The sequence below is a fragment of the Aspergillus neoniger genome (assembly GCF_003184625.1).
Source record: "Aspergillus neoniger CBS 115656 unplaced genomic scaffold BO87scaffold_15, whole genome shotgun sequence".
Taxonomy (NCBI): Eukaryota; Fungi; Ascomycota; class Eurotiomycetes; order Eurotiales; family Aspergillaceae; genus Aspergillus; species Aspergillus neoniger.
The window spans coordinates 432,659-455,430 of record NW_020291143.1 but is presented as its reverse complement, the minus strand read 5'-3'; the positions used below and the strand labels follow the sequence as shown (position 1 = coordinate 455,430).

General features: G+C 50.8%; 7 protein-coding genes across 7 annotated transcripts; 4 read left to right on the top strand and 3 right to left on the bottom strand.

Annotated features, from left to right (window-relative positions):
- The first annotated feature begins 130 nt into the window (after positions 1-130).
- On the top strand, positions 131-1,640 carry BO87DRAFT_376427 (uncharacterized protein). Its single transcript, XM_025623299.1, has one exon. The coding sequence runs from the start codon at positions 340-342 to the stop codon at positions 1,501-1,503; it is 1,164 nt and encodes a 387-aa protein (XP_025480033.1). The 5' UTR covers positions 131-339; the 3' UTR covers positions 1,504-1,640.
- BO87DRAFT_376426 (SNARE-binding exocyst subunit SEC6) lies at positions 1,561-4,269 on the bottom strand. Its single transcript, XM_025623298.1, has 2 exons — positions 4,221-4,269; positions 1,561-4,157 (listed from the first exon to the last, which is right to left on the bottom strand). The coding sequence occupies exon 2, from the start codon at positions 3,943-3,945 to the stop codon at positions 1,672-1,674; it is 2,274 nt and encodes a 757-aa protein (XP_025480032.1). The 5' UTR covers positions 3,946-4,157; positions 4,221-4,269; the 3' UTR covers positions 1,561-1,671.
- A 165-nt stretch (positions 4,270-4,434) lies between these two features.
- BO87DRAFT_376425 (mitochondrial 54S ribosomal protein uL30m) lies at positions 4,435-5,291 on the top strand. The gene has a single exon (XM_025623297.1). It carries the CDS (start codon positions 4,584-4,586, stop codon positions 4,869-4,871), a length of 288 nt encoding a protein of 95 aa, XP_025480031.1. The 5' UTR covers positions 4,435-4,583; the 3' UTR covers positions 4,872-5,291.
- BO87DRAFT_376423 (sphinganine-1-phosphate aldolase DPL1) lies at positions 5,182-7,416 on the bottom strand. The gene is made up of 4 exons (XM_025623296.1): positions 7,229-7,416; positions 6,638-7,115; positions 6,456-6,589; positions 5,182-6,404 (listed from the first exon to the last, which is right to left on the bottom strand). Exons 1-4 carry the CDS (start codon positions 7,321-7,323, stop codon positions 5,393-5,395), a joined length of 1,719 nt encoding a protein of 572 aa, XP_025480030.1. The 5' UTR covers positions 7,324-7,416; the 3' UTR covers positions 5,182-5,392.
- Positions 7,417-7,639: 223 nt separating this feature from the next.
- hcsA (homocitrate synthase) lies at positions 7,640-10,128 on the bottom strand. The gene is made up of 6 exons (XM_025623295.1): positions 9,789-10,128; positions 9,580-9,709; positions 9,289-9,518; positions 9,145-9,225; positions 9,021-9,088; positions 7,640-8,965 (listed from the first exon to the last, which is right to left on the bottom strand). The coding sequence occupies exons 2-6, from the start codon at positions 9,638-9,640 to the stop codon at positions 8,014-8,016; spliced, it is 1,392 nt and encodes a 463-aa protein (XP_025480029.1). The 5' UTR covers positions 9,641-9,709; positions 9,789-10,128; the 3' UTR covers positions 7,640-8,013.
- Positions 10,129-18,012: 7,884 nt separating this feature from the next.
- On the top strand, positions 18,013-20,181 carry BO87DRAFT_435761 (Zn(II)2Cys6 transcription factor; the record flags this gene model as incomplete). Its single annotated transcript, XM_025627782.1, has 2 exons — positions 18,013-19,188; positions 19,248-20,181. Coding segments are annotated over 2 exons (2,076 nt in total), but the record flags the coding sequence as incomplete, so codon positions are not given.
- A 551-nt stretch (positions 20,182-20,732) lies between these two features.
- Positions 20,733-22,766, top strand: BO87DRAFT_358512 (putative MFS drug efflux transporter). The gene has a single exon (XM_025621472.1). It carries the CDS (start codon positions 20,971-20,973, stop codon positions 22,648-22,650), a length of 1,680 nt encoding a protein of 559 aa, XP_025480027.1. The 5' UTR covers positions 20,733-20,970; the 3' UTR covers positions 22,651-22,766.
- The last annotated feature ends 6 nt before the right edge of the window (positions 22,767-22,772 follow it).

The window sequence follows — 22,772 nt, the reverse complement described above, 5'->3', positions numbered from 1 at the left end:
ATGGCATCACATCATCGAGTGCGGAGCGGAGCGGGCTGTCATTGGCTGGGGAGAGAGCTATACCTTTTAGTCTGTCAGCTTCATCATCCATCCATCTTCCTTCTTACTTCTTCTTACATCCACTCTCTACATTGCTTACTACCTTCTCCGTTTTATGTGAGTCATTCGGACTTATTTCTTGACTCAATGCGCCCCTGCAGGTCATTTAGACCCTGTCTCGTAACCCATACAATACTACTACAGCAATTCCAACCCCGACATCAGCTCCATCTGCAGCTCATCCTCCCACTCTCCCTCCCTCGATTCTACCATCACCATCACCACCACCACCACAAAACCATGTCCAACCCACGACCCAAACCCAATCAAAAGAAGGAAAAACGTCCCCCACTCACCCACTTCCTCTGCCTCCCCCTCATCAACGCCACCTCCCTCCCCCAACTCGAATCCTCCCTCGCAACTTTCAAAGCCTCGGTCCCAACTCTCCAACCTCAACACCAACATGAACATGGACATGAACACCACCAACATGCACGTCAACCCCAACCACTCATCCCCCCCTCCGCCCACCGCCCAGTCGGCACCCTCCACCTCACCCTCGGCGTAATGAGCCTCCCCACCCCAGACCGTCTCTCCCAAGCAATCCACTTCCTGCACTCCCTCGACCTAGAAGCCATGCTTCGCGAGACCCAATCCTCCTCACCACAAACACTACCATCAGACCCAACCCCACCAGCCTCTCCATTCCTCATATCCCTCGAATCCCTACACGCCATTCCTCGCGCAAAAGCAGCAACCGTTCTGCATGCCGCGCCCGTGGATCCCACCAACCGCCTGTATCCGTTTTGTGTGAAGTTGAGGGATAGGTTTCTCGAGGAGGGGTTTTTGGTGGGGGATAAGCCTGCAGAGAAGCCTGCGGAGAAGCCTGCGGAGGTGGCGGTGGATGTAGGTGGTGGTGGTGAGGAGCAGCAGGAGCGGGTGGATTTGGCTGCTGGGGATAGTGCAGAGATGGCGCCTGCGTCTGTCGGATCTAAGCCCAAGGTACGGCCGTTGTTGCTGCATGCTACGATTGTGAATACTATTTATGCGAAGGGGAAAGGTGGTGGTCATGGTGGGAGAGGAGGAGGTAGAGGTGGTGATGGCAGGGGTGATAAGAGGAAGAGGCAGTATACGTTTGATGCGAGGGACATTCTTGCTAGGTATCGTGATTATAACCCGCCTGGGGAGGGTTTGGAGAGTACTGGGACTGTTCCTAGTCTGGGGGTCATTGAGAATGAGGGCTCTGGGTCAGGTTCAGGCTCAGAGGGTGAGAGCGGTCTTTCCAAAAAGAAAGGCACGCCCTTCGTCTGGGCGAGGGATTTCCCTATCGAGTCGGTATGTATCTGCGAGATGGGCGCGAAGAAACTCGTGCCTGATCTGAATGGTAAGGATGAGGGCATGAATGCGCGACTAGGGGAGAAGTATCGCGTCGTAGCGGAGAAGAGTCTGCTATTCGGTTCGTGATATCTTAAATATCATGTTTGGCTAAGAGCAGACAGCCACAGCAGCAGCAGCATGTACATACATAGTCTACAACCAGAATGATGTGTAAAAAGTAACAAAAGTAGATAAAACGCCAAACACCACGCTGAAAGACACACAACCTCTCAACCACCAAACCAATAACCCCAACTACCTCACCTTACTCATCAGCGTCTCCATCCCCCTCTCAACCGACAACTCGGCCGCCTTGGCCTTAACAGCACTAATCATACTGCGCTCGAAATCATCCCTCGTCCTCAGCACAGCCTCAACCCACGAGAGCTGCAAATCCCAATACTCGGTCTTGAAGTTCTCATAGACAGCGACGAGAGCAGGTCCCTTCTCCGACTCCAACAATCTAACCAACCAATCCACCAACCGCCACTTCATCTTAATCGTACCGGCAAACGAATCCGGATAATTCTGGAAGAAAGCAAACACCGTAAGGACATCATCCTTGAATTTATCCGTGTAAGGGTCGGTATTATGGCGGAACTTGACACCCTTGTTGCGCACAGACGAGAGGTATTTGACGAGGAGCTCGTCGGAGAGTTCCTCGACCAGGATATCCGTAAGAGAGGGGTGCAGGACGGGAGAGTAATCGGCCATGTAATCTTCGAAGGTCGAAGTGATCCGTTTGACAGCGAAATCGCCGTACCATTTCTGGGTGAAGAATTCGGGGATAGTGGTGCGGAAGTCGACGGCGAAGATGAGTTCGACGAACTGGGTGAGACAGTGGGTGCTGAGATCGACGTAGCCGTCGCGCAGGGCGTCGAGTTCCGGGATGGCTCGGGAGGCCATGTACTTGGGGTCGACGATGTTTTCGAAGTCGCGTTTGAAGCGGCTGAGGTGGCCCAGTTGGCCGGTTTCTTCGTTGTCGTCGATGCAGGCGATTTGGTCGTTGGCGACGGCGACGAGCCAGTCCTGGAGGAGTTGGAGGCCGTCGAGGAGGTCGCCGCCGGGAGCTTTGTATTTGGCGCATTCTTCGTCGATGAGGGTTTGCCAGGCCACTTGGCGGGCTTTGAGGACGCGGAACATGGCGTCGATAATGCCCTCGACGACGTCGGTGCGGGAGGAGGCGCCCGAGGCCATGATCTGTTCGTGTAGCATGCGCCACATGTCTGGGAGGGTTTTGGTGCGGAAGCAGCCTTCTGGGTTGGTGTCGAGGGAGTCTGGGATGCGTTCGACGAGTCCCTTGCGGTCGGTTTCGGTGATGCGGTTGGTCCAGTCTTCCACGGCGCGGATGATGATGTTTTGCCATTGGCGGATGAGTTCGGGTTCGCGGTCGTCTAGGATGTTGGGCTTGAGGTCGGCTTGTTTCCAGCCGAGCTTGTTCATCTTCTTATAGTATTTCTCCGTCCAGTGGATGATGGCGAGGAGGTTGTCGGCGGGTAGTTCGGGGTCGTTGATCAGCCCGATGAAGAAGTCGTGCATCATCCGGTGGTAGATCTCCGTGTAGGTCTTGTAGATCTTCCATTTCTTCGGCATCAGCGGCTGCATGCCTTGCTGCACGGTGTAGAGGTCGTTGAAGAACCAGCGGAAGTTCTTGTCGAGGTTGTCCGGCTCGGCCAGGAAGTCCTCCTTGGTTGCTTCGAACTGGTTCTGCGCGTAGAACTCGATGGCCTGAAGGAACTTCTCCTTGTATCCTCGAACCGTCTTCGGTCCTACATTCATCGACTTAAACCGGTCTGCCAGGTCCTGGTGATCCTTCTGCGCCTCCTGCAACGCCCGCACCGTCTGATCATTCTTCTCCTCGTTCATGACCACAACCGCCAGCCGGACCACCATCCCAGGGTTATCCGACTGCACCAACGGGATCAAGTTCATGCACGCCGTACCAAGGTGATCATCAAACCAATCAACCACCCCATCCAGCCCCTGGAAGTAATCCGCCAGAGTCTCCTCACTACTTGGATCTTGCGCCTTGCGTATCTGATCCATAGCCTCGTCTCTGAAATCGCGCAGCTTCGAAATCTGCATATGAGCCCTTAGCAAATTGGGCTGATTCTCTAGATCCTCATCATCTTCGCGCAGAAGATCCTCAACCACTGCCAGATTCTCACTGAACTCCTCCAGCCCCTTCTTCATCGTCAACGTGGCCTCGAAGTTCCTTTGCACCTTGGCCAGCTTGTCGATCTGCGAGAAATCCTCCACGCTCGTTTGCGACTCGGCGCATAGTTTATCGATGCCTTGTAGCTCGTCTTTCGTTTTCGAGACCTGTCGCTGACCTTCCGTGAGGGCGTTGATGCTGCGCTGCACGGTCTCTAGTTGGTCGCGCAGACCCTCCCGTAGCTGAGAATCAACAGCCGCTTTCTTGCGCGAGTATTCGGCTTTCAGACCCATGATCTTGTCGAGGTCTTCAGGGTGGCGGAGGATGTCTTCTAGACGGGGCATGGCCACCGTTCCGTTGTCGTCTCGCGCCATGGTTTGTAGCTGTCGCAGTCTCGAAGTTCACGGTATAGTCGTTCAATGAGTCCGTATCACCGCAAGTATGTATGCAAAGCCGACTAGGTACTACCACACCACCAACAAGTATAGTCCAAACAACCGACCGATGGTGGTCAGCTATAGTAACAGCTAGACCATAAGCTAGCAGCAATTATCCCCTCCTAAACGCGCAGCGCTCCGGGGTATATCTGCATACCATTCGGACCATTAGCATGATAGCCTCCCAGCATAAAGTCAAGAGACAAACTCACCAATGGCTCACCGAGCCAAAGAATGTTCCAAAATGACAATCGTTACAAAGATACACAGCAAATAGGTAAGTAGCATAGCAAGCATACTAAGTAGTAAATGCCACCCGCATTTCCCGCCCGCCAACCCGCCAACCGGCAGAACACATCCATCACGTGACTCCCCGCCCAGCTACGCTACCGCCATCGGGAAATTTGCGGAATCAACAGCAAAAGCATCCCAGCGAGCAGCATTCGCAAGCACAGAGAACAACTCCACATCCTACATACCAACAGCGTCATTGAGCGTCTACCTTACGATCCTCCGAAACCTTCCTACCAAGTACCTCCGAACCAAACAAACAAACAAATCCACAAACCGCCAAAATGAGCAGCTACTTCCGCGTCACGCTCATGCGCTCAGCAATCGGTCTCCCACGCCGCACCAACGACGTCCTAAAAGCCCTCGGCCTGAAGAAGCGCATGGCTACCGTCTTTCACCCCGTGTCGCCGTCTGTGGCGGGTCAAATCATGAAAGTCAAGGAATTGGTGCAGGTGCAGGAAGTCGACCGTCGACTCACGAAGCAAGAGGTGCATCTCGAGCGCAAGCCCGATCCGGGATACTATGTTGAGAAGACCTCGGGGGTGGAGTTTGAGGAGAATAGATTGGCTTGAGTGATATCCATCTCTAGGGAATGAGGTGGACTGTTGGTGTTTTCGATTCGGCTTTTTTGCGGAATGGTTCGTTTTGATTGATTGATTAATTGGTATGCGATTGGAGTCTGGGATTTCATATTTTATTGTCGAAACTGTTGGATATGCCTGCTCATGTGGGTGAAAAGTGATGTGTACTATATGGGATTGAGCAAGTGGGTGAAATTCCCACTTAGAGGTGGAGGTGAAGGGAAGTGAACTATTGCATGCATCCAGCGGCTTTTCTTTGATCAGATCATGTGTCTGAGTCCGGGTTCATCTTGCGCAACGATTTTGCATTGTACTATACTACACATATTGTCATATGGAATGGGATCTACATCACCCTAAAAGTTCAAGTCTTAACGTCTGTTTTATAACAATAATTCTCCGGACGAAGCAATACCCAACCTATGCACCATAACACCAATTGTCCGCTATTTGCAATTCTTAGACTTATACGCTTTTCAACCCATATGGACAGTGCGGGCCTTTTGAACAATCTAGGCTTTGTACAGGGTATCCAGGAAGCCCTCGGCCAGGCGGCTGACAATACTCTTGTCCGGCATGCTGCCGGCCACACCGTACAGGGCTGCAGTGTCTCCACGCTTAACAACATATGCCTTGCCTTGCTGCTTTCTCTCTTCCGCCTTGGCCAACTCCGCCTCCACAGCCACGACCAGGTCGGTGGTAAGTGCATCCACAGCAGCAGCCGTGGGGACGGTGAACGCGACATGGATCGCCGGGGGCGATTGAAGCGCATTGAGATGCCAGCCCTTGGCAGAAAGGCTGTCCGCAATATCGTAAATATCAACGACATCATTCTTGCTGTAGAACGCAACAACGCTGACCATGGGCTTTCCAACGATGTCCAAGCTCTTCGACAGAACTGAGTGCTCTTTGATCGAGGATTCGAACTTCTTGGCGGCGCCCATGATGTCCAAGCAGCTCTTGATGTAGCCAGACTCGCCAACACTCATCAAACTGGCCCAACATCCGGCAATCAGGGCACCAGGACGGGAACCCGCCACAGATGGGGATGCATAAACACCCCCGGACCAGTCTGGGTAGATGAAGTATTGGTAGCTGCGGTAGGCCTTGTTGCGATACAAGAGCACCGAGTTACCCTTGGGTGCAAATCCATACTTGTGTGTGTCCACACTGATGCTAGTCACTCCGGGAAGGCGGAAATCAAAGCCACCTTCCTCTTCATAGGGTGACGCAAAGCCTGCCTTCTTCAGAAAGGCAACAACAAAGGAACCAAGGCAGCAGTCAACATGCAGAGGGATCTTGTAAGACGTCGCGAGACGAGACAGAGCTGGGATGTCATCAACAATTCCATGAGGGAAGTTGGGTGCCGAGCCAACAATCAAGACAGTGTTCGAGTTAATCAGGCGACGCACGGAGGGAATGTCCACCTTGTACTCGGGAGCCGGGCAGGGAACACGATGGAGCTTGATCTTGAAGTAGTTGCAGGCTTTGATGAAGGCAGCATGAGCAGTATCGGGAATGATCCTACGGGCGTGTCAGTACATAAGCAGGGTATGTATAGGAGTGGCCACCCACATTTCCGGTTCCTTTACGCCACGCTCGAGGAAAGCCTTCTGGCGCGCACCCAAGCATGCCATGATGATCGACTCCGTACCGCCACTTGTAGTGACACCCGCGCCATCGGACGGGGCATTGAACAACGCCAGAACCTAAAGCAAGTAAGCCACAAACTCGTGAATTTCCCGGGAAGTCATTACCATAGCTACGACTTCGGCTTCCATCTTCCGAACACCAGGGAACACATCAGGATGGATCGGGTTTGCAACACCAAACTGTCCGAACGCTTCTGCCTGCAGCTTCAACAGGTCCTGGCCACCGTGATAGACAGCACCACTGACACGGCCATCTTCCCAGCGTGTATGTTCCATATTCGCCAGCTTATCGAGCTCAGCGCGAACCTGTTCCGCGGTCCATCCTTCCTTGGGAAGATTCAGATACCGATTAACACCAGGCCCAGACGCGACGAGTTTCGATTCGAGATTCTCAATAGCGGTGGAAACCTGCTTATCAACCTGGCCGCGGACGCCGGGGAATCGCAGAAAGACGGAATAGAAGAAGAGACGGACGGCGGCGTAGGCATTACGGATGCTGCCGAAGATGCCATAACCGCGCAATGAATAGAATGTCTTGCGAACGTAGCGAAGGATAAAGAGGACAAAAACGATATTTCGAAGACTAATCGCCCGGTGATTAACAGGTTAGCACATAGCTCCAGGAAACAAACGTCAGACGAGCGAGCGATCGTCCGCCGTTACGCGGGGATAATGTAAAGCTGCTCGGCCACTCACAAGTCCAGATGTGCCGCCGCCAGTTGGGTGCTGGGGGCCCTGCTGTAGCCCAGCAGTTTATTCTGCAGGGCGACGGGAAGTAAAGAAGATGCCATAGTTGTAGGCAATAGAAATAAAGCCGGGTCGGGGTAAGGGCACGACGACCTCCAGACTGAGGGAGAAGAGAAAGACTGGGGAAGTGAAGGAAGGTCGATGGGTCGGATGATGCAGGAAACCGGAGCCGGGGGCGATAAGAACGACTGACTGGCCGCGGACGGGCAGTCGGGAAACTGCCTCGGTTCCCGCATGCGCCGCTTCTCATGACAATCTAGTCTAGTACTAGATTTGACACTCCACATGAACTCACATCACCCCCTTGCTTCTGTTACACCAATCAATTCCAATTAATCTTACTAGATATATTGCAGCCACGCGTTTAACTTTGGTGTATCCTGTATATTGTAGGATAGATGCATATGGCATCGAAATTCTGCGTATGTACACGGTCCCACGCGAGGACCAAGGGCTGTCCTAACACCGGCCCCCTTCCCTTTTTTCCATCAGAGACAAGGAACAACTTTTGAAAACCCCGTGGAAATCAAAGAAACCATCCTGAGAACACATAAACATCCATTCATGAAACCAGCAAACGCAAAACAAGAACGTCCTCCGCCAAGGGAGCCGCTAAAAGAGTAAGGAAATAGAAAACATCGAAGCTCTAATAAGGATATAGACGTCTATCCCAGTCGGAATAAATGCATGATTAGAAGAAAAGCCAACGTGGGAGATCACTTTCGATCCCATATTCAGGCAGAAGCCTGAGCGGCAAGCTCCTTCTCCTTGGCAGCGAACTGAGCCTGCTCGTCGGCCGTGAGGTCCAGGAGGGGCTTGTTCTCGCCCAGCTTGAGGTTGCGGTAGTAGGCACGGATGATACTGTCGGCATCATCGACAGCAATGGGGCGGATATCGGCCAGAGCCTTGATCTTGGCCGTACACTCCTTGTACTGGTCATCGGTCATCTCGATCTTGAGCTGCTGGGCACGAGACTTGATGGCGTTCCAGCCGGTCAGACGAGAAGCGAAGTGGACATAACGAGACATGCCGAAGTCGGCGGGGTTGATGATCTCGTAGGTGCTGGGGTTGTTGAGGATGGCCTTGGCGTGGATACCGGCCTTGTGGGTGAAAGCGCAGAAACCGGTGATGTAGTTGTTGAAGGGGATGTTGACCTCAACGGCCTCGGCAACAAGGTCCTCGATATCCTTGAGCTTCTCCAGCCTGTACTTGCCCTTGACGTACTCGGGGTCGGCAACCATCATGCGGGCCATGAGACCACCGAGGGGAGTGATACCGTTACGCTCACCGATACCAAGGACGGAGGTATCGATGTGAGTGGCACCAGCCTCCAGGGCACAGTAAGCGTTGGCAATAGCACAACCAGTGTCGTTGTGGAAGTGGGTTTCGATGTCACAGCTGACAACACCTCTCAGGACACGGACAAGCTCGTAGACCTGACGGGGGGAAGCGCAGCCGACGGTATCGGCGATACCGACACGGTTGACACCGACCTTGTCGACGGCCGAGTAGATGGACAGGAGATCGACGAGGTCAGAGCGGAAAGAGTCCTCACTGGAGAAACGGATCTCAATACCCTTGGACTTGACAAATTCGATGACTTCGATGGCGGTGTTCTTGATGTAGGTCATGTCCTTGCCGTGGGAGTGCTCACGGAGGTAAGAGGAGGTTCCAATAACAACATCACTGTCCGAGATTGTTAGCAGTCGAACATGGAATATACAGGACAATCAGCACTTACACTCCATCGACACCGGTCTCGACGGCAATGCGAGCATCGTCCATGTGGCAACGGATGTGGGTCAGGATCTGAATCGAGCATTAGCTGGATGACGCACAACACGCGGTAGACAGATGTAACATACCTTAGCCTTCAGGCCAAGCTTGCAAATGGCCTCACAGTCCTTTCTCGACTGCTCGGAAGCGCAAGGGCTGGTGAGCTCAATCTAGAGTGGTGGTCAGTGCACGCTCTCTCCGGCATTGTGAAGATCCACCGGGGTATGACTCACGTAGTCAACACCGAACTCATCGAGGGCCTTGGCGATTTCAATCTTCTTCTCGGTGTCGAAGAAAGCGTTGGCGAACTGCTCACCCTCACGCAGGGTACTCTCGATGATCTGGAAGCGAGAGACGTTGCTCAGGAAGTCGGTGACACCGACGTTGTGGCCATAGGGGTTCCGAGAGACGGAGGGGTGGGGGTTCTGGCGAGTCTCGACGGCAGTGAAGCCGGGGTGTTCACCTGAAGGGTATTGATTAGTATAGGCACTTGCAGTTCATCTGTTTAAAAGCTAGAAACATACCGTTGCGGCCATTGGCAGCGTTGGCCTGCCCATTGGGCTCGTGGTCTGCACCGGGGCACATTGTGAATGAATTGATGGTGGGGTAGCACGCAGATAGATCGGTAGTATATAGTTAAGACGGCAGATGGCTCTAGTAAGGTTGATGGTCAGTATTGAGCAACCAGCATTGAATGAGAGCAAAGCGAGATAGATATAGGAAGAAGACTAACAAGCGAGGCCAGCGAATGAGTCACAGATGGATTTAAATGAAGAGACGTCGTTGAGGGAGGCAGGGAAGAGTCATAGGTTGCCAGGAGAAAGAGAAAAGTGGGCGGAGATTAAAAAAAGCCGGGCGGTCAGCGCATTGATGATTCGCGGGCAATGCAACTGGAGACTCCTCGGCCGGTCCCTCCCTTCTGCTCTTCTTTCTGCGGCAACGACGAAATTTTCACCCTCTTTTTTCGCCTGCTGGAACTGGCTCACGCTCCCTCTTGTGGGGAACCTGGACCGTGAACTGCGCATCCGGCAGCCCCAATTGCTCAGCGTGAGGATCATTCCCCAGTCTCCAACAGGGTCAACCAATGTCCTGTAGTCATTTCCATTATTAAGGTCTACTCCATTCTTTGCCTACAGGCTGCCTTGGGGCGCTATTCATGGGCGGTGACGGGCTACGTGGATTTGCCACTGAAAGAAGTATGCCAGCGACAACGAATGTGCCATTCTTGGTACAGGTGGCTGAGGTGGAAGTGCATTTTGCTGGTAGATCTTCGTTTATCCATCCTATCGCTGCTACCGAGGGCTTTTAGCCTTTTTCGAATCCCAGTCAGAAGGGGTTTGTGTCTAGGGTTCACCACCCCCTGCTAGTGAACACTTGGGTTTAGTTCAACCCGACATCGGCAGGGGGGTATTTCTCGGATAGATGATAGCGTCTTCAATGGCTCGCGTTGAGATGCCAACGATTGATAATCGCCTTTCCACTTCGACCGTGGAACCATTATCATTGGTTGATTTCGATTAGCAGTCTCCAAGTGTCCTGGCAACCATATCTGAAGGGCTGCGTAACCTGAATCATAACGTTGACTAAGGTTGGAGAACGGCCCTCCTGAGGCCGTTGCTAGGACTTGCTACAATTTCCCCCCAATTCAGGACTTGAGTCACATCCAGTACGTCACCGGTGGCCGATACCGCCCCTCTATTTTCATTTCCTGGCTTTTCGTTGGTCGGCTTGGATTACGTCAGGTATCTTCTCGCCCGATAGAGTAATATGCTGCTGATCCCTGCACCACTGTTTGCGTTAGTCCTCTTTCGGTATAGACTGCTCTGGCCAGGCCTTTATCCGTCAAGTCCGTCTGATGCATTATTCCCAATTGGGGTGGTTATATTACTTATAACCCAGGGCTAATGCTGAACGGAATACTTATGCCTGCATTTATTGCAGAGCTGCAGCGGCACTACTATCAAGCATGCAATAGATGCAGGGACCTCTGGCATCTACATCACATTCCAACGCCGCAGCCCAATAGCCTAGTACTCTGTAGATGGGTGACTGTACTAACTAAGAATACTAAAAATAACAGCATGATAGTCGCTATACTCATTGCTGTCACTATATATACGTTCCTGTTAGAACACATTCGCTATTTCATGCATCCTGAATTTGTTTTCCCCATTAGGGTAAGCTACATATACACCTGTCAGCATCTAAATTAGAGATGCAGGCCAAAGATGGGCTCTCTTCCGTACAAAGGTGTCAAAAGAATTCAAAATGAATGTATCTAGCCGTAGTTGAAAAGTGCTTTGATTTATGACCCGTCAAAATACTTTGTTGAGTTCAGTCTTTCTTTTGGAAACAGAACTAAGAGACATACTCTCTATTATTCTATATTGGATTCGCCGCAAACAGGTGATCACAACAATGGGCTAGACAATCGTAACGGGTTATAAGTCCGAATATCCACATTGTACATCAATAGTCTCTCTCGAGAGTGTTATGTTTCTCAAAAGCTCGGCTCTCACAATTCTCCACATTTACAAGATATAAGTGGAGCGTACATTGTCACCATAACAGGACACTCTTTTACAGTTTGCATATATACTGATTCTGGAAGATTAGTTGGGGCTCAAATTAATATTCCGACAGCGTGGAACCATATGTTTCTTGGATTCTTGGATAAAACGAAGACATCTAGGCGCTGTATCTCAGTAAGCTTCAAATATCTATCCACTTACGCAAGTGTATTTACGAGAGATGCGTTACCGTCGAACAAGACATCCTAAATGCATGTGTATCTCTGTCAGATTTTTACTCTATCTAGGTTCGGTAGCAGTAAGTATTGTTACTACAAGACCGTTATGAGCACCTCTACCAGGTAGTGAAACGCCTGGATCATACAATTCCCGGCGTGGTTGATACGTATTCATGGCCGGTGGAAAGTTCTCACATGAAAGGTCCATGCTCTGTTTGAAGCACTCTCATCGGCCGTCAAACACGAAAATGAAGATGCAGTCCATTCTAGCAGACAGATTCGATGCAGTGGTGAATCATGACAAAAGAGACATTAACAAATATATGGACATCTTGCACCCGGAAGAGGGTCTGTAACAGAAACTGACAAACGCTCAATTTTCTGCTATAGAAGTGAGAGTGAAGTGTCCTATCGAAGGTTCATCACGACCAAGTTGATTGCATAATTGCTCAACCGTGAATCAGAAGCACCGACAGATTGTGGAATGTATCAACGAGAGGAGCTTTATCACACCTTCAAGGTATCGTATCACAATTTCTAGATAATGTGCCAAAGAATCAGAAATGAGCGCTAGGTAATACGAGGTTTTCTCAAACTTAGTGAGTATCTCTAGCAAAGTGATCAGTAAAGCCATAAAGAGCTTACTGTTAAAACAATCATCTCCTTGATGCAGATATACAAGACTAAGCACGAGCATCTCGGGGCGGACCAAGTAAAAATTGACTATTTCATTCACTGGCTTATATACATCCAGATACATCACAAACTGATAAAGAAAACATGACACCGCTGGGAAAAGGAGACACTAGTGGTAAATATCTACCTCAGCAAGGCAGAGTTGACAAAGCATAAATATGGCTGTAAGAAAAAGGACGAAGTTAAGTATTGATAATATGATTGTTAATATTGAATTCTGTCTTGGATCATATAGACATTATAACTAGGAAGAACTCTTCTATCTATTGAAGTAGTGATCTCTTCTCGGCAGGGAGACAAGTCTAATGCATTCAATCTCAGTGTTTGATGCTTATAATGGTTATAGGATCTAATTAGCAGTCATGTGTAGAGAATTCATCTGCTTTCAGAGATAACTAATAGGACTTTGGCAGATTCTAGGAAAAAAGAAATAGAAAGAAGACATCACAGTGTCAGAAGTGGCCATCTAATCAGTGAGAAGAGCATTGTTTCTTGAAGGACTCCGACACCAGATATACGCTATTTTTATACGTCGCTAACAGAGCCCGGATATGTTAGACTCTGGATAGGGTTCAACCTTGGAAGACTACTGGGTCAATCACTGGAGTATATGCGAAGATAGCAGATAGCAAGTCAGGCTCTGTAAGACACTCCCTTGAGTTGTCGCATTATGCTCTTACCAACCTACATTTATTCTTTCATATTATATACCCCGTTTCGATTACTAGAGCTGTGTCCAAGTGCCAAAAGTAGACATAATAGCCTTGAAGAGTTGCACAGTCATTCTACTATGCAGGTAGAGTAGCTGCGTTGAATCCTCTCATCCATGAGCCCCTAGTACTGGTTCACTCTTCCGTCCAGCGCCTAGAACAACTGAAAGAAATCGACCGTTGATCTAATGTGTCGAGATTTGTCTTCACTTCTTGGGGTTATAGGGGGATACATCCCATGGTAAGTAATGAAAACAGCCTCAGGACTGACTATCGGTGGGTTTGTGATGCTTGATTTTGAGATGACTGGCAGCTGATGTTGCATGTTTCTGTTCAAGCTGGGCTCTTTTAGTACTATTCCAGGAAGGGAAACAGGATGACTTAGGAGATGTGTACATGTCTCTTCAGAAACAGGTAGGCTTCTATTGAGGATCTGATAGCCTTCCGTCTGTAGCACTAACGCAGAACAACCAGGAATGGTGTCGAGTGTCAGTCAAATGGAATAACTAGACTTACGCAGAGAAGCAGCACTAATTCAAAGGCAAAGCCAACAGAATGTTTCTTACTGATCTTCATGACTCAGTCAAATCCATGTACGCTATTTCACCGGCTCAGGCGGCACATCTTCGATAGCAGAGATGTGTTTCACGTCTAATTCAGATGGTCGTTCCGTTTAGATGGCATATTAATTACTCCATCTAGTAATACATGCGAGCCATTACATAACTTCTCATCTTGCACAATCAATGGATTTAAAGGCGTGTTTGCCATCATTGCGAGGGCGATAAACTAGCCCCGGCCCTTTGCGACGAATTAGGGCTGATACAGATCCAACGGACGAATCCTTCACCTGAGCTCTCTCAAGAGCTTTTATGTCGGTGAGGCGTTCTCTGAGGACCCGGTTTTGCTTGGTGGTCAGTCGTTCTAGTCGCAACCCACACTACTAGGACTTGTCCCACTATTTTCGGGCCAAAATTCTGCCATCCCAGTATCCGATAATTTGGGAAATATGATCATCCCTTCCAACGGGGCGGGAAGGATCCCCAAGACATCGTGCTCTAGACTAGTATGAACTAGATTGACTGCAGCATTGTAATGTCAGCCAAACGTGATTGTGGCGCTTGGTGGTGGAAAAACAAATTACGACTTTTGGTCTCTTTCCGGGTGGGATGGGGAGAGATTTCCTATAAGAGTAGACATACTTCGATTTCTTATCGGTGCAGAAACTCCTTCTGAAGGTCAAGCTGGTAGGCTAACAATTAGTATATACACAGCAAGACGTCTGTCATCCACCCAAGGTATGTAGATCCACTCCTTCGGTCATGCCACATGGGGTATCTGAGATGTTGACTATACATTCGTCATGCTTGCAAGCGGTCTGGAATCCTCTGTGCTTACTAGTTATCAAAGCGTCCCCACTTTTACTGAAGTCGATGAAACATACACTTGGGAAGTTTAGTGTCTTGGAAGCTTTGGGGTCTATGTTCGTTGTGGCGACCTCTGGAGTCGTACGCTACTATGTTTTGCCGGGTTCTATATTTAGCCCCCACGGTTCACTTTGGCGGCCTGTCAGACTGTTCATGCCAGGATACATCGGTTAAGGGAAGCTTTGATGGAAAGTTGTATATTGAATGCTACGACATCCGCCGTTGGTGAGCAGGGCGATGGCCGTTTGGGTGACAGATCTTACCGACCTGAACAGGAAGGTGTGAAGCTGTAGTAGATAACTTGACGAAGCCATTGTGATCTCCTAATTCAGCCTATCTAAAAATTACATGATATTGCACTCTATGGTACCCTCTACATGCGCGTACTCGATTTCTATCTAACAATAAATCTGGATCATCAGCAACTGTAAACCTGATAGACTGAATGTTCATCCGTAGTCCCGGTACCTACTGCTTTCAGTGACTTCGAATACATCATATTCGCAAATTGCACGACATAGTATAGAAAACCAATAAGTATCTGTTAGATAGAATAGTAACAAAGACATTACGTATCAGTACCGTGCGAATACAGGTTGCGCTTAAGTAGGATATTCGTTTATTGCACCTGCATCATATCTAGAATAAGTATGTTACACAAAGGGACGTGTGGGTTACATAAGCAACCAGGGTACGAGACTCTATAGAAACAAAGGTTTCACTGCAACCTCTTAGCCCACCTATTGCTGCTACAAGCCAAGGCGCTTGACATCCAACGAAAGCTGAACAAGCCCAGCTGTTTCTCGAGGGGCAAAGAGCGCTGACAAGTTCGGTTCTGACCGCGTTTATCCGAGCTATTATCACATCACCGGGTGCAACGGCGGAAACCTAGCTGAGACAACAATCCAGGCATCGATACCGATGGCTGTTACCTTTGTTTAGAATCATCTGGGTGCGTCTTACTCTACAGGACGGTGTACCGGCCCGACCAGAGAGGTCTCAAGGAACAAGAGTTCACGGACATGAGTTCATCCAGTAGTGCGTTTAAAGGACACAAGCAAGTAGTCAAGTACATGAATGACCTCGCTGACTGATAAGCTTAGGTTGATGAAACCTACAGACAATTCGCTGCCATACTCGCAAGCACTTCCGTCCCGAGGGATCAAGGAATCATGCACGGATGCGGGCAGGAAACGCCTCGTAATCAGGTCAATTGCCGACATGCGAGGACAATCTGCACACGTGGCTGCTGACGAAGGCGAGGACCAGAGGGGACACGAAGATGAAAGAGAATAGCAGAAGAAGGGGGATTCTGATCCGTTGCCCCGGAACCCCGGACACTCCCACTTACCCACCGCGGAGCCGGGTACTCCCACCGCTTAGGGGACATTGATAATGGGGATATCCCACCGCTGGGCTGATTAAGGGGTTCTAGATGCTCCGATGCTCCTGCTGCGCCTACAGAGGGAGCATGGGATCGACCGGGCAATCCCACCTGCAGAAGAAAATGCCCGCGGGTGCTCCCACTGGCTGGGCTGTGTTTGCTTACCTCGGCCGGAACCTCCCACACCAAAGCTGACATCAGATCAAATGCCCACCCGGACTGTCCCACCGAGGATGGGAGTGGTCGATTGGATTGTTCGCTTAACTAGTGTGGACATGAATGTTGCGTACTGAAGCTGACCTCAGATCGATCGGGGACGCCCACTGCTCCCAGTCCGGGTCCAAGACCTGGTGAAGAATATGCGCTTGGACCCCCGACAAAGCGAACGGCTAAAGAGGCTGGCAACAGATCCACCACCAGTGGGAGGAGTGGGATTAAAATCCTCCGGACGCTCCCATGCCTCAATCCTTCCCGGGGTTGGAATAGGGATCCATTTTCCCGTTGTGATTGCTCGCCATTCCTCGCAAAATCACATCCCTAAGTGTTTATGGACCCCTCTTACTCACGACCCGACGCACTCCAGGATTTTTTAGGGTGATCTCTCGTACAGTCTTTCTTAATGCGCGGCAGTAATTCTAGAACCATCCCAAAAATGGCTTAGGGAACTTCAGGACTGGCGTTGCAACAAACTTAGCCATGATCACCGGCATCTACTGCTTGGACCGTCTGCTAGGTACCGCGCCGAAGAAAATCTTCAGCAGAATCTAACCTTTACATGGGTAAAAGGAGAAAAAAAAATAAAAGGGGTAGATTTGTGGGAATCTGGTACGATTCGGACTTGAGCTGTCACCAAGCCAACTGTCGTTCTTGGCTACTATCCGTATCCATGGTAGTCTCACAACTAGTCGAACGTTTTAAGAGAACCCGTCTGATCCTCGCGTATTGTCCGTCAAGAAAACTGGACTCCGTTCTATTGCCATGTGAGCACTAAAAACCACGGGGTGTTTCAATTCATCACCGAATCAAATTTCGCACCCAGAGAATCAATTTCGCCCCTTGCAAAAGTCCATGTTCCACGCAACTGGGTGTCGTCAGATAGGTTAGCATCGGCCCAAGTTCGCTCCATACAGGATGCAGTCAGACCCACGACAGACAGCAGCCATCCTGTCACTCACGTGGGAAATTACCAGGGGCCCTGCCATGCAAGGTGAGATCCCACGAGGATTCGCCTGGACGCCACGCGGAGAATTGAGGTGCTCTTCCTTTCTGCAGACCCACTGGTCTGAAGGATGGTGGGGGAGGGGACATCGTAAAAGCTCTTGGCTCTACCGGCTGGACCCATGATGCCATCGTCGCCATGGTCGTTCGGCATTGGAATGGCGCCGCATGTCAAAGCTTCTCGCCTTCTCCCATGGGTCTTAGATTGGAGGCAGTCAATTCTACCTGGTGCCCCTTCACTCAACCGGCTATTTTCAAGGCTCGGTTTTTTTCTTCGTATAACTAATCTGACCTGCAGTTGTACATGTCTGGGCAGGCAGGTAGGTAGGCACTGAAATTAGTACCTCGTAGTAGTCGTTGCAATGGCGGCGAAAGTCAGAAGGAACAGCCCATCCGTCTATTCATCCAGCCATCAGCCAATTACCCAACTAGTTACCCAATCGGCCAGTGAGCCTACTGCATGGTGTTAGCGACTTTCGGTGCTTCAGCCTCCATCTGGCTATCTTTTGGCCCCAATCCCTCGACGCCATGCCAGAGCATATATAATACTATAGAACAAACCCGCAACCTCATCTGGAGAGAAAGTTCCATGGAATGTTGAACAACCGGATCCTAACCACTGGTCAAACTTCCCAGCAAGCCAGCAAGATTGCACTGCATATGATGGCTGCAGCCACCAAAATCCGTAAGCCCAGTCGTTTTTTCTTGCTTGTGCTCTTCTGCTGTGCGCAACATCCCGGCTCTCATACTCACATTCCCTGCTTCCTATTTCAGCCGCACGAAGCCTCAATGGTTGCTGGACATGTCGTGTACGCCGGAAAAAATGTGATGAGACTCGCCCAGAATGCAGCCGATGCATTTCCTTGGATCTCGAGTGTCACGGATACGGTCCGAGGCCGTACTGGATGGACAATGGGGCCCTGCAGAATGAGCAAGCCTCAAAATTCCGGCAGATGGTTAGTCAAGCCCGGTCAAGGAAGAGAAGACAGAAGCTCCTTCTGTCCACTCGCCCAGCAGCCCGCGGTAAGGGTCTCCATCTACAGATGTCAAAGAAAGGACCCGCACTAAGATCGATTACTCTAGTCTACCCTTTTTTTAACGTTGCCCAAGACGAAATGCAGGGTCTAACCCGAGACAGTAATGCGGCTGCCCTGAATAATAGTACGCTGGCGTGCAGCACCATGCCTCTCAATCAGCTCCCCACCCCTGGAGGCACCTCGGTCTTCCCTGAGGAAGACTATGCCACGTTCTCCAAGCAGTTGGCGTGGGCGCAAAACCCTTCGTCTCCCTCCTCGTCTGTAGAAGGACTCCTCACCCCAAACGTGCTGGAAATGCAAGAGCCCGGGATTGCATGGGGTGATATGGTGCCATCGGACGATTTTGGCTTGGCCTTGAGTAAAACCGCCCTGTCGGATCTGGATGACTTTATGTGGAGCGCATCCCTGGATAGTCCCCACCTACAGAAAGACCCTACTTTGTCTCCTGATCCGATAAACCTGCAACCGACGTCGGGAATGCATATGCTTGCAGCTGCAACCTGCGGACAGACCATCTCGTGGCCCATGACCCCTGTTGACCCAATTTCGGGAAGCAAGTCCGAGGATGAGTTACTGATGCACTACTTGGACCGGGTCTTCTACATCCAGTACCCGTTCTACCATACCCAAGACCGACAAGGAAGAGGTTGGCTTCTCTCACTTTTGCGGCGCATCGAGCCCGCATACTATGCCAGCCTGGCTCTCAGTGAGCTCGACTTGCTCTCGACGTCGCTTCCTCAAAGTGAGCTCCCGGCGCGACTGACGCAGCTACGTACCAAAGATGGTTATTACGACCTAGCTCTTCAGGGAATGCAGTGCATCATGGCTGACTCGTTCAGCTGGAATGCACAGAGTCAATTTACGCACAATCTCGAGGGACTCGTTTCAATACTTCAGCTTCTGTATTGGGAGGTAAATGGTCCATCCTGATGATGCGGTGCGATTGAAGATACTGACTTTGCTCTATTCAGATACTTGCTGGCGGAACTAAGAACTGGCAATGGCTTCTTCGACTGGCCGGCAATCTGATGCCTGCATTCATACAGATGCGGATGTCTTCTACAATTCGTGACGCATCTGGCCAGATCTGCCCAAGTATACCGCTGGACAATCAGAGCCCGTCCTCCGAAGACGACTGTACTGCGAAACTCCTCCTCGGCTCTTTTGTGTCGTTGGATATAATCGCCTCTGCTTCTACCCGGCGTGCTCCCTTGCTGGAAATTGATCATGTCCAGATATTGGACAATTTTGGGATTTCTCTAGAAATTCTAATGGGGTGTCGGAACTCAATAATGGCCCTAATCGCGGAAGTTTCTGTGCTGGATCGGTGGAAGAAAGAGGCTGAGGCGGCTCGTAAGCTCAGCATCATTGAATTAGCACAGCGTGGTGGGCAATTGGAGGAGCGCCTACGACGGGAACTCGCCGATCTCGAGCAAGTGTCCACTCCAAGGTCACTATCAGCATGGGGTTCCTCTGCCACCCCAGGTGGTTCCCGGGCTCACCCTAGCATTAACAAGGCGTTTGGGCTTGGAGCCATCGCCTATCTCCACGTTGTGCTCTCCGGGGCTCACCCCGAGCTGCCGGAGATTGCGCAAACTGTTTCCGAAGCCATCATTGTGTTCCAGATGCTTCGCGACCAGCGACTCCTGTCGAGTGTGGTGTGGCCTTTTTGCATCGTAGGCTGCTTAGCGCAGCCCGATCAACGGCCTTCTTTCCGGGAGCTCTTCACGACGGCGGAGGCCACAGTGGGAACACTGGCAGAGGCGTCTCGAGTAATGGAGGAGTGTTGGCAGGCAAGGAAAAGTCGCACATCAGATTGCGATTGGGTTTCGGTGATGAATGAGCGCGGAGATTATGTGCTGCTTCGATAGAGGGAAAAGTATCATACCCACATAGAGAGATGCGATTATGAGTGACGATAGAATAATGATCATAATAATGAAATAGAATTACATTTCCCCAGAAGTCTTGAATCAATTCAAGCCCTCAGATTGCGAGGACCTCCGAGGGATTATGTAGAGTATATGCTACAATCATTGGCCAACAACCCCCTTCTCCTTGAACCACTATGTTTCTTGTTAGCTATGAATTCCTCCCACTATGCTTAACAATCACCCGGAGCTATACACCCCAGACATCTCTGTAGCATCTATTAGGAATAAAGTGAGGGATGATCCGACCATCGATCTCTTTCTCTATTTTTTCTCTTCCCAACCTCACGTAATTGATTGGTGAGATGCTGTTGGTGGGCGCCGGCGGTAGAGCTAAAAGCTGCAGGAGTCACGACTTGGGCGCCGTGACTAATATCGGGCGGCATTATTGCCTCCAAATCAACTCAATTACGAACTAAAAGCAAGCTAAAAATCTATCCCACGGGGCTAGAATAAGCTGCAGCCCGCTTAGGAATGAGTGTGTCTGATTACTCCGACCCTGCAGGCCAGTGGGAGAGACCGTGGGCCTGACTGAATTTTGGTAAGAAATGAAGGGCTGGTGGGAGGCCCCGGCCCTAAAGGATTGCAAAGGATTGGCGGTTCTGGCTGGTGGGAGAGTCCGGGCTGCTGCTAGGGATTATCTTTCTTTTATATACCCTGATGGACTGTTATTCTCTTGAAAATGATTTTGAAGAGTGATGAGTACAGTGGTTCCTTAGACAAGTGTTTTTGTTGACCCTTTTACCTTCTTCTGTCCTTCCCAATGGCTGTCGACGCCACGATGAACCACCCTTCTTTGGAAAAGGAAGAGGGCCAACTCTCTGAAAAATCCGCTGCTTCCAACTTGGACTCGGAGGACCAGCAGATCGATGCTCCTAAGGAAGATGAAGCTCCTCCGCGCGACATTACAGGCTGGAAATGGGCCATTGTCGTGGCGGCCATCTACAGTTCGCAGTTCCTCTTCGCCCTGGACAACACTATCGTCGCCAACGTCCAACCCACTATCGTCGAGGACTTCAACGCCGTCTCCAAGCTGTCATGGATCAGTGTAGCCTTCCTGATCGGCGCTGCTTCGACCAACCTCGTCTGGGGTAAGATCTTTGCCCAGTTCAACGCCAAATGGACCTACATCATCTGCATCGCCATCTTCGAAATCGGGTCCGCCGTCTGTGGCTCCGCACCCACCATGAATGCCTTCATTGTCGGTCGTGCCATCTGCGGCTTCTCCGGTGCTGGCATGTACGTCGGTCTGATGACCATGCTGGCCGTGACCACCTCCATACAAGAGCGTCCTACGTATGTCGGTGGCGCCGGTTTTACCTGGGGTGTGGGCACCGTTCTGGGTCCCATCATCGGAGGTGCCTTCACTGACTCCTCTGCTGGCTGGCGCTGGTCTTTCTACATCAACTTGTGCATTGGTGCGATCTGTGCCCCTGTCTACCTTTTCATGCTCCCCAACAAGGACCCCCGGCCCGGTGTCAGCCTGGGAGCCCGTGCCCGCGAGATCGACTATCTGGGTGGTATCCTGACCATTGGCGCCTTCATCTCCGGTGTCATGGCCATTTCCTTTGGTGGTGCGACTTATCCCTGGAACTCAGCCAAGATCATCGGTCTGTTCTGCTGCTCGGGTGTGCTCTTCATCCTGCTCGGTATCCAGCAGGGCATTCCTGTCCTCACCACCAAGGAACGCCGTCTATTCCCCGTCGAGTTCCTCCGCAGTCGCACCATCCTCATCCTATTCGCCATGACTGCTTCCGGTGGTACCCTCATCTTCCTTCCCGTCTACATGTGCCCGCTCTTCTTCCAGTTCACGCGCGGTGACTCTGCCCTGGAGTCGGGTGTCCGGCTGCTCCCCTTCATTATTCTGATGATCGTGGCAGTCATTGGCAACGGCGCTATCCTCTCCACCCACGGACTGTACATGCCGTGGTTCTTGGCTGGCGGTATTCTCTGCTTGATTGGTAGCGCGCTGATGTACACCGTGGGTCTCACGACCTCAGTCGCCCACATCTACGGCTACACGGTGCTGATTGGGTTTGGAGTGGGCTTGTTCTCGCAGGCTTCGTTCTCCATTGCCCAGGCTGTGGCCGAGCCACACATGGCCCCGTCGGCGGTAGGTTTTATTACCTGTGCGCAGATCTCTGGGTGTACGATCGCTCTGGCCATCGCCAATGCACTATTCCTGAACAAGAGTGTGGAGGGCATCAAGGCCGTTTTGCCCAATGTGTCTTCATCCGAGGTAGAATTGGCCATTACAGGTACTGGGTCTCAGTTGTTTGAAGGACTAAGTGAGGAAACGAAGAATAAGGTGTTGGAGGCGATTGTCAAGGCATTGAACAACTCGTACATTCTGTCGATGGTGGCGGCGGCGCTGGTGGTGGTGCTGAGTGTGTGCATGAAGCGCGAGAAGCTGTTCATTGCTGGTGGTGCTGGAGGTGTCTAGATGAAGCCGGAGAGGTAAAATGGGAATATGGGGAAGTATAGCTAAAGCAGACTTCTGATGGATGCAGATAGATGCATTATTCTACTTAGATTTGGGGACCATCTCCCTCTCTGGGTTATAGA